The sequence below is a fragment of the Watersipora subatra genome, chromosome 3 (genome assembly GCF_963576615.1).
Source record: "Watersipora subatra chromosome 3, tzWatSuba1.1, whole genome shotgun sequence".
Lineage (NCBI taxonomy): Eukaryota > Metazoa > Bryozoa > Gymnolaemata > Cheilostomatida > Watersiporidae > Watersipora > Watersipora subatra.
The window spans coordinates 54,307,910-54,326,007 of record NC_088710.1 but is presented as its reverse complement, the minus strand read 5'-3'; the positions used below and the strand labels follow the sequence as shown (position 1 = coordinate 54,326,007).

Below are 18,098 nucleotides of genomic sequence, written 5' to 3'. Positions count from 1 at the left end.
CTCGTTAGCCGTCTAAAACTTTCTCACTTTTTTCAGTTGTAATGCGTGTTTGTGTTTGCCTAAAAATTGATTTTTTGGTTCATTTTAAGTTTGGCAGTTGACACTTTGTTGTAGTTTCTTTTAAAAATTTTGGTTTTGTTCTATTTTGGGGAAGCAAGATTGCTTTGATTAAGCTAGGACAACCTGAGCAAGGACAACTTCAGTATGCAGTGAGGTTCTGTGTTACCTTTAAGTATCACATTCAAAATTATTTCGTCTTGTCTCATGGGTGTAGATAGATGTATGTTTAGCATAAATACACAACTGTGGTCTGCAGACATATTATTGTAAAAAAGCGTATCAGAGAGTCACCAGGTATATTCTTTCTTGATAACAGGTTTCACGAACCTTCTTTTGAGAAAATATCTTTATTATTTCACCAGGGTGACTAAATTGTGAACATCGTGTTTAAACTAAAATCATTGTTTATGCTATTTAATACTACTCTTAAAATTTTACTCAATTTTAATTTTGACTCAAACATTTTGGCTATTTTGGTTATAAAAGGTAAAGAAATAACACTTGGCATTTCATTAAAGGCTGCATTTAGCTTACCCAAAGAAATCTGCGAAACACAATCCTAGGTGAGTCTCTTAAGAAATAAGCAAATATGCTGCCTTTAAATGATCCTAGGCAGCATCATAATATCATCTAACTAATCAAATGGTGGTTCATATTCCATATTTTTGATGCATATCATTTTTTGCTGACAGTTACCATCATGAAAGATATTTACTTCACTCCATTAGTTGTATCAGTATAGTGTATATCCATTACTGAAAACTACACCTCTGATCTGATCACAATGGTGAACCCTATTTGGAAAAAATACTGATTAAATACATCTAGAACTACGAGTTACTTGCAATGATATGAAAATCATTACCGTAAATATAAGATATTAAATATCTCTTCATGAGATGTTTACTGGTTATAATCAACCAAGAGCAACATGCAAATGTATGGAGCACAAAAGAATGAGAAACTGATTTGCTCTCTCTAATAAACCTCTGACATTAAATTACCTCTACACATTCTCTGTGTATCTCTGTGCTGTCTGAGATCTGCAACCTCTTAAGCTAGGTTATTTGACATCCTCTCTAAGAAGACAGCTTAGGTTTTCTTGTTGTACTGTCAAACCTTGACATGAGCTTAGTTTAGACATCTGCTTTGTATGTCAAACTGGGATATGTTGGAGGAACTATAAATAAATAGTATTTTAATTTGTTTCAGAGCCCAAAAATGATGAAAAATACTTCAAATAATTGCATATTACATCAAAATAGGTGCAAACTATGTAGAGCTAAACATATAAACTTAAAAAGTTAAATGTAGGAGATTAAATTAATAAAGTAATAATCGATATAAAGGTTTTGGCTGATACTCTAACTTAAAAACACTCAAATGGTAGTATAGGTTCAGTCAACTGTGTATGTTTGATGTTAGAGAGAGTGTAACGTACTCTAATATATACTAGATATAGTTTGAATTAACTCAATTCATACACTTTTTATTATTTTAAAACTATATTTTCAATTTTTACCAGTTCTTTTACTGTGACTTACAAAACTTTGTATTAAAAAATTTTGAGTGTCATGTATTGAAAATTAATCCATAGTTCAAGAAAAATATGTGCCCAATTTTTTTGTCGCAGCCGTAATTATGTTTTAACATTTGTTGGATCTCTGCTCAAACTTTATTTATTTCAGTTGTTTGGAGTATTTTTTCGGATCAGCGATGCCATACTTGGACTCACTCTGCTGGCTTGGGGAAACAGCATTGGTGGTGAGTAGCTGTACTGACTTCTGTTAGTCAACAATGCATTGTGGGATGAATATATTTTAATGTTTATATCTAATTGCTGCCCATTACGCTGTTGCTGATATCTAGTTGTACTGAGACAGAATTATCAGCAAGTCTAGGAAGAGAGATTATATTCTTCCCAAAAAGATTCTGGCTCGTAGCCTTTTCTTCAAAGTTGCTTTGGTTTACTGTTAACAACAATTGTTAAAACGCATGATCAAAAATAATTCGGTGATATTACATATGATCTTCGGCTTTGGCTCCATGAATTTTAAAGTACAGTAAAGTGGTTTGAGGGGTTTCGCTTGTTGCTGCTTATCTTCTTATCTAATACTTCTCTAGTCTTAGAATTAACTCTTGCTATTATCTTTTGCTTGTTTAAAGATGTGGTTGCGTCAAAAAATTCGTTTTAATGAAATAAAGACCCATAAAAGGCTAAAACATCAGCTACAATTTGATGCCATTTTTGTCTTTGTAGACCAACCCTGTCCAGAGATATATGCGTTTGAATGGGGCCCTCTTTTAAAAAGCTCACGTTCCAGTAGGTGCTTCTTTCGTGACGTCACAAGCAATATATCTGAAAAGAAGCCACGAGCGATAAATATGAGGTCGCTTCCTTAGCCAATCATCAGCGCGAAATTTTTATATAGGCCGTAATAAATGTTATCACTCGTAAGGCGCGTTGGCTGTGATCTCAAATTTAGGAATTTTACTCTATTATTAAATCGCATGAACATCGATATTTACTAAATTAATTAACTTCGTTACTTTAATGAATTACTCGATCGACACGTTTTATTGGTGAACAGCATAATTGTAAAAATTGCTGCGAAGGTGACTTCGAGTTTTCATGGCATCAGGTAGTAAAAGTTCTACGGAGGAAGATCGGAGAATGGAGGTAAATTTATCTTTTACTATGAGTCTCCTATAGAGTTTCCTGTTAAGTTTACATTCAGATTATATTTCCCTGTTTGAGGCTAAAATGTAATTTCCTGCGCATGCGAGATACAGTGAGTTCTTGATGGCTTCTTTTTAATCTTTAGCATCTAGCAATACAATGGCTTAGATTGATGAATATATTAAAGGTAATATTTTAGTACTCATTAATACATGTACTAATTAATAAAATTATAACTTTTTGCTATCACTAATCATCGTTTTATAGTTTTTTATCGGTTCTCCTAGCTACATTTGCTTCAAATTTTCTGTGGCAGTTTTATCTAGTAAATTAGATTTATGATTTGACTTTAGATGTTCACTTTTCACTTGTAGAAAGTGAAGAAAATTGATTGATCAATGCAAATCTTTAGTTTCCAGAACCAAAGCTCCGAATCGTTGGCTTGGCGTACTTGTGCCTTTGTTAAACGTTTATTCGTTTTTAAAATTACACTCGCAATCTATCAAACTCCCAATTTGAAAGCTTTCAGTAGATACGCTTTAGAATGACATATCTATGAATGACATATATTTATTGCATTTGTTTTACTGACTACAGGATGTTTATGTCGTCCCACCAGCCGAAGCAGCTTTGTCAGTGTGGAAACTGCCATAAAGGGGAAAGAGAGACTTGAATGTGTGCTGCATAAACCATGTTTTGTTTGAGTTTCTTGCAGTAGATGAATTTGTCTTATTGTATCAGCTAAAACTATGTGAGTGGCCACGACTTGATGAATATTTTTAATAAAAGCTTTATGCCAGGATGAAAATCCTTTGCTTGTAAAAATTATATAATAAAATTATATTGTTGAAGATAATGCAAAACATGATTTGCAGAATATTGTAGTGAATTGGATACGGTATATGGATGTCCGCAGAACTGGAGAATGTGAGTTCAAATTCAGTTTGCAGCAGACTTCTCATCCTTAAAACTCTATCCCTATGTATATTATTTTCAAAGGTAGTAAGAAACTAGTTTTCAGTGTTGGCAATGATATACAGCCCCGCCCCAAGGATAGGCGACGGACATAATGTGTGCGGGGCTTTTGGGAGGCTGTATATCGTTAGTGTGGGTAGCCGCGGAAGTGTGCTGATACAAAGACCTTATTCTACAGTTAACTTGACAGAATTACCGTAGACCGGTAGAATTGGTAGTCGGGACTCAAATGTTTACACAGCATTTAGAGAAAGTGAGTAAGACAAATTTTCAATTTTCGTTATTTAAGGCCTTTGAAACATTCATAATAATGTATCTGTAGTAGGGTTTAAAATTTTATTCTAACCAACATGAGCAAATACAAAATAAAATATATGCCAATAGAGCCGCGTAGGACTAGACTTTTATCACAAATAGCCGATGTGAATACGAGATATATTGACAGATAAATTCACTCGTGACATCATTTTGGGCAAGTCTGGGCATTTTTTTTGGCCTGAGCGTTTTTACGGCGACCAGATTTTTTCGATTTTAATCTTCAAATATCTTGGCAATGAGATTGCCTAACACTACAAGCAGCATATCAACTGATAGAGAAAAAAAATGCTTTCTTTTAAGATCAACTCAAATTTGACGCAACCACATCTTTAAGTTTAGAGACGGATTTCTCAAGTAAAACTTGAAAGGCTGCGATTTTATTAATCATGTGACGCTGTTGCTATTGATTAATTGATTAACTTATGCTTTATGGTTGGAGAGCAGTCATGGTCATGCCTGACATGCAATCAACAGGGTCGGGTTCAATTCCCAAAAAAGGTTACTGATAGGGACAGGAATGATATTCAACCTTAAATTACTCTCTGCAATTGGACATGCCTCCGGTCATCAAGGTTCCCTCACCAATGGGCTCATACATGTCCAACCAAGATCATAGAGTCCTTGTTTATGCAACAATGCTTTTGTACAATAAGGCTCTTGAAAATGTGCGTAGGCTCTGCCTTTTGTTATGCTAAACGAGACATACTAGATCTTCGAGAGATTGCATATATACATGATTAACTATAAACCCTTGGCAATTTTCTAACATCAGCGAGTTATATACTTATAAAGGTCATATCAATAGCATATTAATATCTTATCAATAGCACACACATAGCAGCACATTGAATGAAACTAACACAGTAGCCATTGTGTGTATTGTAGCCTCAGATTTAGTTAAATATTACAGTATTACTGAAGTATTGACAAGCTATTATTATGTTATTGATAAGATATTGATAAGATATTGCTGGTTAACATAAAAACAAAAACACCATTCATAGCATCTGCTATATCCAATGGCAATATATCTACATCTAGTAGCATATGTAACATCTAGTAGCATATTCTATCTCATATATATGACATAGAATAAGTTTTGTTCTTCTGCTGTTCTTCAGTGAATTCTGCTGCTGTTGAAGATACAGTAATCTAAAATATAACTATATGTTACACTGACAGTTTATCAGAAGGTATTCCACTCTTCTAGTCTTGAAATTATGGATAACCTCAAATCTGTAATTCATATAAGTTGGTGCGCTGCCCTGTATGTGGCTCCAGCTGTTGTTCGGTATTGTGGCATTATTACATAACATGTATATTGTAGATTTGATAGCAGATACTGCACTAGCCAGACGTGGCTACCCTAGAATAGGCATATCAGCCTGCTTTGGAGGACCACTCTTCAGTATCCTTCCTCGCATGAATACCTGTTACAAACTGCATCTAATTATTTTTTAATAAATGGTTTTTACATGCGTAGAGCCGTTTGTTTCATATCATGCCACAGGAGTAGTGCTGTTTGTGTCATATCATGCCACAAGAGTAGTGTTGTTTGTGTCATATGTCACAGGAGTAGTACTGTTTGTGTCATATGATGTCACACGAGTAGTGATGTTTGTATTATATGATGTCACACGAGTAGTGATGTTTGTGTCATATCATGCCACGGGAGTAGTGATGTTTGTGTCATATCATGCCACAGGAATAGTGATGTTTGTGTCATATCATGTCACAGGAGTAGTGATGTTTGTGTCATATCATGTCACAGGAGTAGGGATGTTTGTGTCATATCGTGTCACACAGTTCATGCTATGTATTTACGTGTATATGCTGCCACATGGGATATCTCTGCAGGTCATATTATGGTTTATGAACAGTATTGTGTGCTGTACGTGATGTTCCTTAACTGTAGCCTCAGATCTGCTTATTGGTGTTGGGCTTCCTTTCACCATAGCCTGTGTAAAGAATGGCGGAGAGATGGCGGTAAGCAATGATTACATTCAGTTGCATTTAATAGGCTGTATTAACTTTCCGTTGTTTTTACTTTAGCACTTTAGAATTTGAAGTTATTTTGTTCTGAGATCAGCTTGGCATATCAAAATGCTGTATATTGGGGGGAATATTCCCATAATTCGCCCCAATATACAGCATTTGTGGTTTATTTTATTCAACAAGACAACAACTTAGCCATACTAATGATAAATACTTCAGGCAATTAAACTTAGCAATTAAACAAATGCATGATATAAAACTACATAAAAACTAAATTCAAAAATGAAATTATACACAGAAACTAAAGTTATAACTTAATAATCAATAAAGAGGTGTTTGTGTCATTACTTTACTCTAGATATATGTGGAGAGAAGTGTGGGGCTTGGTAATAGTCAGGTCTGGAGGCAGAGAGGGCAGTAAAGATGAGCTGTCTATTTCACTCCAACTTAGATTAAGTTACTCAGGGCTGGAGGCAGAAAGGGCAGTAGAGATGAACTGTCTATTTCACTCCAACTTAGATTAAGTTACTCAGGGCTGGAGGCAGAAAGGGCAGTAGAGATGAGCTGTCTATTTCACTCCAACTTAGATTAAGTTACTCAGGGCTGGAGGCAGAAAGGGCAGTAGAGATGAGCTGTCTATTTCACTCCAACTTAGATTAAGTTTCTCAGGGCTGGAGGCAGAAAGGGCAGTAGAGATGAGCTGCCTATTTCACTCTAACTTATACTAAGTGTAGATTAACCTTGTTATTTTTATTCTTTTTGTATATTTCCAATTTTATTTGCAATTTTTGTCATCCATTCTAGTCACCGAACCAGAAGTGTCTCAACAAACTCTGTCATGTGAATGAAATGGCTGTAGGTGTCGAGTTCACTATTTGCTTAAAATTTACATCGCCGATTAGAATCTTGGTATGTCGAGGTGATTTCAAGTAGGGATTTGACAGCATTGATAAACCAAACCACAGTAAAGTTGGCAGGGCAACATGAAGAATGATCAGAGCATTACTACAACGAATTATTTTTACTAAACACGGTTTACCTATTGTTTGTAGCTCGATTTCTCTTTCGAGTTGGTGGTTCTCACCGGGGGACTGACTATTAGCCTTCTCTCTACCTACATCGCTGCGCCGTTTATCCTCAAATTCTTTATGAAGAGATGGTTTGGAATCTACCTGCTGTGCGTTTATGTAGCCTTTTTACTGACTGCCATATTAACAGAGACTGGTGTTATTACCATTGATGTTTCTAGCTGGTAGAGGTCGTTAACCTGGTGAGGTCTAGGCGTATTTATATTCAGGGAGTTATGTAAATATCTGAACATGGATCGGAACCCTGGAGCCAGACGCTCGCGTGTACACATCACACATCAACAGTGCAACACAGCGCAAATTACGAGTACATATTGCAGAAAGGTTTGCATCACTTATTTTGTATATGAATCATACACTTTTTAAACGCACAATTCTACAGAAGTTCAAAGGCTATGCAGAAGCCTGTTTCAAACATTTTTTTTCAGAAAATGTTACTTTTACAATGTCCAATTGCCATATATTTAACTTTAATTTAACATTTAATGATTTCCGGTGTAATATTCATATGCAAACTATTTTATAGCTTACATATTAAAGTATAATTTTTTATATTTTTAATATAAGTTTATCAGTTATACAATGCAGTTTACATTATGAAATATTATATACATTGTACAATTGACACCCTGACAATTTTTAACGGAAAACATAAATTCAAAAAGAGATACAATTCTACAGGTAACATGACTTCAACAATTGTTAACTCCTATCTTCTGTGGTTTACCTATTGCGCGCATAACTGATGCGCCTACTTCACTCATGTGAAAATTGATATCTCGGGTACAATTTATGTCCGAGTTTAATTTATCGCTAAATTTGTTGTTTGGGCTCAGGTTAGACATGCTCAGAGAATTAAAGTAGCGTTTTTCTCAAATCATCCAGTAATCTTTTTTGTTATTTGCATTACGCGTTTCAATTATCAGATTTGGTAAATTTGTTACAGTCTGAACTTGTAGAGTTTCAATATCTGCTCTCTTGTTCAAGTGGATCGCAAAGGTCTAGCGAAGGTCAACTTACATGAACAGTGCTAAAATTAAACACAGATACAGCTTTATTGTTTCATATTTGGTCACTGAAATAGGTCTGTTGTTACTGGCTATGTCCATCAATACTTGGCACTTAGCACTAACCAACACATAAGCTGGTTTTTTCTTGGCATATTTTATCATTTTAGTTTTACTATGAGCCCTATTATCTACATTTTGTTTTGAAATATTTCTCTTGGTATTTTTTAGGCAACAATTTACTAATTTAAAGGTAAAAGTAAAATGACTTTAAATATTTATTTAAATAGATCATATAAAAATGTTTTCCAAAAGGAGCAGACAATAAATAGATTTTCTGCATTGCTGGTTGATTGAGATTTTATTTCTCTGAATTCTTATTGCGGGTTTCTTCAGTACCCCCCAACAAGTCTTTACTTCTCATCGCTGAGTTTATTAGGTCTAAGAACTTGCTGCCTGTTGCCTTTCGTGTCAGCAGACTTTGTTTAGGGGCAGCGGAGCTGTTAGGGTGATCTGATTGGCCGTTATGCATTTCTTTTCGTGACATAGATGACCACTTGGCTCTGATGTGCTTAGCTTGTGGTCTGGAGAGGTCATGCAGCTTCACTGTAAACCAAAAGGATTACTGTGAGCCATAGACCTATTAACTATGCAGTTGATAGGTACACTGTATAGTTAATAGGTCTATGCTGTGAGCAGTGTGAAATTTGCACACAAAAAATACTGGTTGCTATTGAAGCCTGTTTGCTTTGGCCAACTTTTGTAGTCTATTAAAGGTGTGGGACTTGAAGGAAGGCTACTTAAATTTTTCAATAATGTTGACATCAGGTGTAGGTGAGAAGGGCCACCAATGAGTTACCTGGTACTTTAGCTGCCAAGTGCATCACAGTCGCTTACGCTGTCAGTGGGCACATTGCATTAAATGGATTTTAGGTGAGAGATTTATGAGTTTTGATTGAAATCTAGAAACAGCAGATATTCTTAACAAAATACATTACCTAACATCTTAGTAGCACTACTCATAGCAGCTGTAACAAGATGTCTGGGTGTGCCAATAAGCCGAAAAAGGCTGTGAATAAGCATATATTAATTGTTATGTGAAATACTACGTGGATTATTTATTCACACCTTTTTATTATGATTTAGTTTTGTATTATGCACTAGCCAAATATTATATTATAAATATTCATTTTCATTATTATGTAACAAAAAGATTTAACCATTGTTATAACAACAGCTCTTTTTTTTTCATCGCTTTTCCTGCCGACAACATATATAATATTTTTTCAAACAACTGAGCTTATTTTAAAATCTAGATAATATGACTAAAAAAAGAAATACCCTGCGCATGCAAGCAACAAAACCAATGGTGTGAGTGTTGTATTGACATGTAATATGACATTGAACTTCAGTGTACAGCCGATTGAACATCATATTACCCAACATTTTTTAAACCTGACAGAGCTAATCTAAACAAGATTTTCCATAACTTCTCATGACAACTCTCTTTAAATCTCAAATATTTTCATGCATGATTTTTATTTACATTGAGTTTACACAGCCTGTTGACTTTAAAGGTGAAAAAAACTTGAATACTGACCTAGCACCTCTAACTTGAAACATATTAAGGTTTTAGTTGACCGTTTTTAAACTTGATCAGTGAAATAAGCGCGGGTAAAATTCTTGTTTTCCAAAGATTTCAAAATTGAATAAAAATGATGCAGAAATATTCATTATAGCAACTAAAATTAGCAGTCCAAATCTTCAGTTTCCTTAATCAATAATCATCAGGCAATTGTCAGTTAAATTACTATCAAAACTTTCACTTAACCGCATCTCTATGTCTGATTTGCTGTTAATTTTATAGATCATCCAAGAGTGATAACTGAGCTCGTGTTGGTTCCTTTCTGTTGTTAATAAAACTCAAATGTTGTAACCTTTCACTTTAACTCGGCTCTTATTCAACTTGTTTATGATAAGTAATAATTGAAATTTTACTTCAAATCATCAGCAATGAAAATGCATATGAACAGCATATGGTAGATGAGATACTTACAGGCCAAGTCAGGCTTAAATTTCTCTAAATTATGTAGTAGGGATATATACTCAGGATTTGGCTCATCCTCATCTGTAAAAACAAGGATTAGTATATGACAAAAGATTTAGAGACGCATCAATAAGAAACGCATTGCCTCCGAATATCCTTACAAACAAGATCAACATACCGTGTTGTATGTGAACTAAGACATAGGTTTCTCTCTCCTTCAGACAAGTACTAGCGTACTCGTGTAAGTTCCTCCGCTCAGACACGCCTTGCAAGTCACCATTTCTCCAACTGATCAAGTCTAGCTCCCCTAAAGCGTATCAAGGACTTTAAACGCAAGTCGTGTTGATCCAGAACAGAGTTGTCTGCTCACAACGAGCAACTCTTTCTTTATGGTCATTGACTGAGTGTAAGCAGACATATTGTGGGATTTGCATGAGTTGAGTGAAAATGAAGCTTCATGCATTTCAGTTGGGTTTTCACTTGGGTTAGCCCATGTATGACACCGTGCTGTTAATCATAATAGAAAAATATCTAGTTGTGAACACAACTCCAAAACTGTGACTGTCACAAATGTAGGAAAGTCAATATTATGAAAATTAGCAAAGAATTTCATGTTTTTAGCGTTGTTGGAACACCTTTTTTCCAGTTTATATCACACAGGCCTTCAGCTTGAAATCTGACTGACCATGACAGCAGCTCTTACTGGACCAAATCATTTGATGATTTGGTGTATGGAGCAATTACACCTGGAGCAACTGGTTAGAATGACCTCCTCAGGTAAAAATTATATTTGTAATGCAAGTCAAATCAGATGCAAACTCCATACATGCGTAAACATAATTAAAATTTGACTTGCAACAAAATTCACATTACAGTTATTTGGTATCAAAAGATTCACCATGTCTTACTATGCTGTGTTGTAAGGGCAAAATATGTGGAAATGTGATTAAAAGCTCTTAAAAGCTCAAAAATGAAGAGTTAATCGCAGCCATCACAAAAATGCGGTAGGTTGGAATCCCTCTCCAAAACGGCTCAAATGTGATGTAGTTAAACACGATGTGTTTGTTTACAGTTTCATGCAACCTCATTCGTCGAAATATTTTCACAAATATGCTTTAAGCATTCAATAAAACCATATCTATTGTCCTTAAGCATCTATTTTATCATCATCATATGGCTGTCACTTTGAGCACTGATATCTCAAACTCTGCTGTAATAATCCGTTTAATTTTTTAACCTTAGCCTGAAGGAGTGCATACCATCCTCTGATAAACATGACAAGCCTGTTGGTCACCTATAATAGTTGAAAAATGCTGCAGAAATGTGTGTGCAGATGTGTGAGTCACGTGATCAGATTAGGACTAGATGATTAGACCAAGCTGAAACAAAACTGTAAAGTAGCAAGCATCTATATTTGATACAGGCTTTTCGGTAAAACCCGAAGTGTTTGTCATGAACTAGTGCTACGAGGCGTTTTATATTGAGCTTTTCATTTGATGCGATAACATCACGTGTCAAAACAATCAAAATGTTTGAGAGCGCCATCAAAATTACGAGATTCCAAACTACAACTTTTTCGTGATGGCTGCGATTAACTGTTCATTTTTGAGCTTTTAAGAGCTTTTAATCACATTTCCAAACAATTGCACCTACAACACAGCAGAGTAAGACATGGTGAACCTTTTGATACCAAATAACTGTAATGTGAATTTTGTTGCAAGTCAACCGTTAACCGCTTTTGAGAAACAATTTTCTCATTTATTACTAAATATAACTCCAGCTGATACAATCATGTTTTGGTGCAGCAATAAAAATTATCTTGTCTTGAAAAATAGTTCCATAATGACTGAATTTGCAGTTGGTAAGAACTTTGAACATATACCTTCCAAGTCTGTGTAACCGCACTTCAGTTTCATGTGTTTGATCAAAAGCTCACACTGACATCTAGAGTTGAAAACTGCCTGCTGGTTATCTAAAAGTTGTGTAGAAAGAATATTGGGAGATAGTTCTATTGCACTGATGAGTACAACTGACTAGCAACGAGTCTTAAGAGAAGCTATTACCCTCATGTACATAAATCTAGAGTGAGTACAGGGTCTGTAGGTGGTCATCGTATAAACATAAGATACTCTTCAAGAAGAAAGTTCTACCAGTACAAGGTGTACATGAAGTAGTGAAGATATGGAAGGGGTAAGAAGTGTACAAACTATCATACAAAAACAAACATGCAAGTTGGGACCCCTGCTAAAAATTCATAGTAGTTATTTCATTTCATTGTTACTTAAATAAAAATTTTCAGTGAGTGTAAACGTCATGACAATGTAGAAATTCTGGTATATATGGGATGAAACCGCCAGCAGTTAACTAAAATTAATTGAATATACTATTAAAAATGTGTTGGCAAAATATAGGAGGCATAGAAATCGAGAAAACGATTGAGGCTAACATGCAAACACAAACATGTAATTTGGCTCCTGCTAAAATCATTAGCAAACCTTATCCTAAGAAATGTAAGAATGCAGCACGTTATCATCCCATTTATACATACATGAAGAAGCTTGGGGCAATCTAAAAAGTTACCATGGCATTCTAAATACTGATTTTGCAATTTTAAATCAAGATGTAACCTTCTTGTAAACTGCATTAGTAGCTCATAATGGTCCAAAGACAGTAGCCAATCTCAAATAAGCGGCAGCAATTGAAAGGTGCATAGATAACCACATTATGTTTGGCAAACACAAAAGGTCTCTCTATCAGAGCCTTTCCAACAACAAAAAGAACGTGCTAGAGATTGTTACCTCCGTATCGGACCTTCACTAGCCCTGTAGTCGTACAGGGCGCAGTTACAGGTCTCCGTTTTTCTTCAGCTCGAGCACTGATTTGAATACCAGCCGGCATCGCGTGAGTAACTGGTCACTCTTCAAGCCTATACATAGAGCATAAATTTGCTATGAGAGTGGTGAAGAGGCGCGACCGGAAAGGGTTTAGAATAAAAGGAGAAAAAGGAAATAGAGAAAGGCAAACAATGAGTAAGAAAAAAGTGAGAGAAAGTAAGTGATAAGAGAGCTCAATGCTCGATAACTGGCATGTTGATGGCCTGTTAAAATCATTTATCCTTCAATCAGTAAGGAATGTAATTCAAAACAGACAAAACTTTGACATACCTTAAAAGCTGTACTTTTCACGTTGCCACGCTGCCTTCTTTGGTCTTACAGGGCTGTCAGCATTCCTTCCATCAACTGTTTCCTATGCCCACAGCTTCAAGCCATTGTACGACTGTTTGCATTTAGGCACTCATTGCCCCTATTAGGGTCCTTTATCCGTGACAATAGTCAACAAATAGTCAAATTAACCTCAATGCTGCGAGTCGTGTGCTAGGAATTTTAAGGCTGAGTGATTAATTGGCCACCCGTCTGGCATTGTCATTCAAAATTGGCCACCCGTCTGGTATCGCCATTCGATATTGCACCTACGCAATATTTTGTCAAATCACAAACCTTTTAATGTATTACGCATGCAATATGTTGTGGAACTAGCCTCAGTTTTTATTAGCTGATATTCTTAATGCTCAATTGAACTCGAGCTACTATCTGTCATAGAAAATTTTCAGTGCAAATAAATAAAAACTACAAGTAATGAACACGGTATTGTAGAAACATACACACGTGCAAATCAAAATAATTTTTCTGTCATATAACTTTGTAAAGAAGAATAACCATGCTTAATTGTAATTACGTCATACTCTACACCTGTTAAAGTTGCTTCTGGATCATGCATCAAAATACAAAAAAGGTATACATAAGTAAATGTCATATAGGATAGTTTGTGATCAGAGAAAATACCGGCAGGCTGCCCAGGCATCAGCTTGATCATATGAGATGTGACAGAGTCAAAATCTGTGTTTTTGAAAAAATATTACAGACCATAGCAACTTTATTAAACTAGGAGTAGTAATCTCAAAAAACTCTCATGAACAGAAGCATGGGTCAATGACAAATGTAAAGTATTTTTAATATAATTATGCAGATGAAAATCTATTCAGTTAGCTAAAAACATAATGTTGAGTAATGTAGTACTATTACACCAACTTCTTCTGTCAAAGAGATTGTAGAATAACTGTTACTGTTACTAGTATTATAACTATGGCTATCCCGGTATCTCAACGAATTATTTGGACACGCATTGCTAAGGAACTAAGTCTATAGCCAACTACTGTTTGCTATATTAATACAAGCAGTTTTATAATGCTTTAGCAATAGCTCATAAACCAACGAGGCTCAATACAATTAAATCTTTTGTTTTGTTTATAATAAAGCATGTATCATTGAAGCTGACAAGCTAATCTATAATTGATTTTTGACATAAATCAACTAATCAAATAACTATTGCTTTATAAAGTTCGCATAATTCTCATCCTGTTTGAATTACCCATGATAACAGTTTAAAAATGTGGCTGAACACAGAATGCATAGGCAGGTCTGTGAACATTTGATAATCCACAATGCTAAACAGACTTGTGTGAAAAGGAATCATTAAACAAATAAGAGATCATTGTCAACATGCAGGTCGTGACAAGCCAATGCCACCATCTGCATGTTGCAGACAATTTGCAAGGTGTTATTTATTAACTAATAATATATAACTTATCGAGTTTTCAAGTCGACTGAAATAGAATGTAGAATGAAGTAGGTGTAGAATAAAAAGCGCACGGCTAACTAGCCAAGGACTTGTTTCTGGCCAAAACATTTTAAGCAGACCATTGGTGAAATTTATCATGTGATAAATGCAAAGAGAGCAGCTAACAGATGACAATACAGTGAATAGAAATAGAATCAGTAACTAAAGGCCAAAATAAGACAGTAGTGGTAATTGTGTATACGGTTTACTGGAAAACTTTGGTTATGGATGAGCTGCTTATTGTTAAACTATGACAATACAATCTTACAATATTACAATTATACAAGGCATCTATTTAAATATATCATTTATAGAAATTTCACTTTTACTTTCTGAGAAATATGGCAGTATTTTAGAGTTGTTCTCTTGGAGTTGTGTTAAAACAAAAACAACATACAATTTTTCTCACACCGATAATGTGCTTTACTGTTTATTGTAAAACTGTATGTCTGTTAGCATACTCTGATATCTGCTGTACAAATGTTTCTATGTATACAAGTTGTCTCGAATTTACCTTCTTCTTTGTTTATTCATGCATTGATGAGAGTGAAAGTTGAAGCATTTTGAACTGATCTCACTAAGTATGGCCACCGCAGAACTTATAACTATAAATAAGTTTATTATTGCTTAATTAAATCTTCAAATTGAACAAATTTTGTATTACAAGTTTGGCCAAATATGAAATAGTGATAAAATACAATAAATTGACGCAAAAGTTGTCTACACTTGCCTATTATAAGCTCTTATTAAAGAGAAAACAATTCTTGTATTTCAAAAATGGTAATTGCTAACTGCTTGCTATATGTAAGGACATACATGAATTCGGTAAGGGGTAAATTTATTAACAATTCATTTTTCAAGAATTTGGTGAGCAATTAATGAATTTTTTGCAGTAAAGTGCTCTAAAACATCCAAACTGATGAATATTATGTTATTATTACAGATAGTACCAAAACCATCATTGTGAGCCTTACTATAAATGTGTATTGGCAAGTAATCACTGATGTCCAAATGTAAAATACATTACAGCTGTAGTAAATTTTCATCTGAATATCTATTTAGTTGCATTAGCAGTGCAGTACTAAGCATGTCACAGCCACGCTGTATGATTGCATTGCGTACTTTTACTACTGCACAGTATGTAGCACACATGTGACACAATTATTTTCTAATGCATAGTAAGCAGTATTGGTGCAGTGACCATAATAACAGTTGATTTACACTATCAAATTCATACTAATGCACAGTTGCTGGACACATATAGTTTTAAGTTTTGAATTATGCACATTCATGATAGGCCCTTTATGTAAATTGTATGGATTTAAATGATGTGTCATGGAAGAAAATGTGTAGTAGACCGCTGCAGAGGATTTGCAGTAAGAGCGCAGAATGTTTACTGCGCATTGGAAAGTTGTCATGCACTGCAAAAGTATCACGTACTGCACTTCAATGACGCACTTCAGTTTGAAAGCATCACGACACTGACTGAAGCATATGGAACCAATGGAACTGCTATTGCAACTAAGTATACAAGATAACAATGATTTGAGCTTTAGTCATCCAGCAGCAAGCAATATCAATCCTCCAAGTCTGCACACCACAATATGGCTGATGGAAGGAGAGAAAAAGGCATTTCATCAAAAAATTTTTAACTTTTTTTTCTTGTGAAATAAATGAGGGAACTACCAGCGTGGAGAACTTAAATCGGCACTTTGGAGAGTACAAAAGAGGTGTAGAGCTTGATGAATATAGCTCACAGCTGATGATTTAATTTTCGTTATTGTTTTTTGTAACAAAAAGATGTACCGATTGTCAATAGATATTTCAAACAGCAAAATAGTCCAAAGATTTGTGACTAGGCTATCAAAGCCTTTGTATAAATGATAGTTCACATGTTTATTCTCACAATCTTTCCCACAAGCAATTCACAAATCTTTTAGTCCTACTAAGCAAGTCATCGACTAATTGGAGTTTTGTCAATAGGCTATTATGAGTACAATCACAAAGGTCGTTGGTTACTTTTATCACAGCACTTGAGCATGTATATAAAACGACTAGTGAAAGCGGCTATTGATTTGGCATACAAACAAATATAATTAATATCTAATACATTCTAGGAGCTAAAATATTTTGGTACGTTCAAATAAATTTACTTCCTAATGAAGCATCCACATTCAGCTTATCAATATTGTGTAAAGCTGTCAGCCTCTCAAACGATAGTGAATAGTTACTACGAACCAAAAACTGTCTTCCAACAAAAGCATTGAAAAAAAATACTAACATCCTCTTATACAACAGACTTGTGTAAAAAACTTATTTTGGCTTCAGGTTATATAGCTACTTAATATTTACCAACAGTTTTTCAAGAGCTGAAAGGCTTTTGTGTTGGTACCAAATCTCTAGTGTTGTTGCTTTTCCAAAAATAATCACCCTGAGTAGAGTTCATACATCAACGCAGTCTCAGCAGTGTTAGGTGAATCAAGTAAAAAGTGTCCATTGGGTAGGGGAGTGCAAAGGCTACTCACATTGTCAACTACATACATACCTGCCAACTCTCACGCATTGGGTGTGAGACTCTCGCAATCACCCCAAAGAAAAAATGAAAATGCGTGAGATCTTTGCCCCAATATCCACAATTTTTATATACTATCATCAATGATATACAGCCCCTACTGGGGTCTGTATATCATTGCTATCACCGATACATCAATTGCCCCAAAATCAAATCTCAAACATTGTCCCACTCTTGGGTCGGCGGGCCTGACTACATATACTAATCAATGTACAGACTTTAGGAATTAGAAGAATGTCTAGAAATTTCCACAAAAGTGCAAATGTTGCGCTTATACTCGCAAAATATTGATTTCCTAAGTAAATAGTAACCAATTCGCAATAGCTAACTTTCTAGCTAGCATTCTAACAAGTCTTGTCAACAATGTGAGCTCACTGAGCTGTGTAAGCAGATTCGCATGATAACAGTAATTCTGTATTGATACTACAATCATTCAACGTGCTTTTATATTTTGCAAAAGTTGATGAAATGATATTGTCTCGTCGTTTGCATTAGGTAATCGACTAAATCGATGCACGATGGCCGCTTGATGCCAAAACACGCAAAGATTAGTGTGAATATCACTGACTGGTCAGTGGTGAAAATACATATATCACGTGACAATACAGCTGATCAATATTCACGCAAAACCCACCAATCAAAAAAAGGAGGAAGGGAAATTCCCTGGACTCCGACAAGA

The 18,098-nt window shown here is 35.1% G+C and overlaps 2 protein-coding genes across 2 annotated transcripts in view; one reads left to right on the top strand and one right to left on the bottom strand.

Annotated features, from left to right (window-relative positions):
• The window catches only part of LOC137390083 (mitochondrial sodium/calcium exchanger protein-like), a 29,628-nt gene extending 21,935 nt beyond the window's left edge, over positions 1 to 7,693 (top strand). The window contains exons 16-19 of the mRNA XM_068076331.1: positions 1,749 to 1,824; positions 5,361 to 5,441; positions 5,955 to 6,019; positions 7,081 to 7,693. Coding sequence (XP_067932432.1) covers positions 1,749 to 1,824; positions 5,361 to 5,441; positions 5,955 to 6,019; positions 7,081 to 7,284 — 426 coding nt within the window. The 3' untranslated portion in view covers positions 7,285 to 7,693. The remainder of the gene's footprint in view (positions 1 to 1,748; positions 1,825 to 5,360; positions 5,442 to 5,954; positions 6,020 to 7,080) is intronic.
• A 750-nt stretch (positions 7,694 to 8,443) lies between these two features.
• On the bottom strand, positions 8,444 to 15,003 carry LOC137391154 (uncharacterized protein C22orf15-like). The gene is made up of 6 exons (XM_068077525.1): positions 13,335 to 15,003; positions 12,969 to 13,096; positions 12,053 to 12,142; positions 10,349 to 10,477; positions 10,180 to 10,251; positions 8,444 to 8,729 (listed from the first exon to the last, which is right to left on the bottom strand). Exons 2-6 carry the CDS (start codon positions 13,066 to 13,068, stop codon positions 8,485 to 8,487), a joined length of 636 nt encoding a protein of 211 aa, XP_067933626.1. The 5' UTR covers positions 13,069 to 13,096; positions 13,335 to 15,003; the 3' UTR covers positions 8,444 to 8,484.
• Between the last annotated feature and the right edge of the window lie 3,095 nt (positions 15,004 to 18,098).

Excerpts from the sequence above, each read along its gene's own strand:
- LOC137391154 (XM_068077525.1), bottom strand. The coding sequence starts at position 13,068 with ATGCCGGCTGGTATTCAAATCAGTGCTCGAGCTGAAGAAAAACGGAGA. Across the intron at positions 10,252-10,348 it reads CTTAGTTCACATACAACACG|ATGAGGATGAGCCAAATCCT; the intron begins GTATGTTGATCT and ends TTGTTTTTACAG. Across the intron at positions 8,730-10,179 it reads ATTTAAGCCTGACTTGGCCT|TGAAGCTGCATGACCTCTCC; the intron begins GTAAGTATCTCA and ends TTTGGTTTACAG.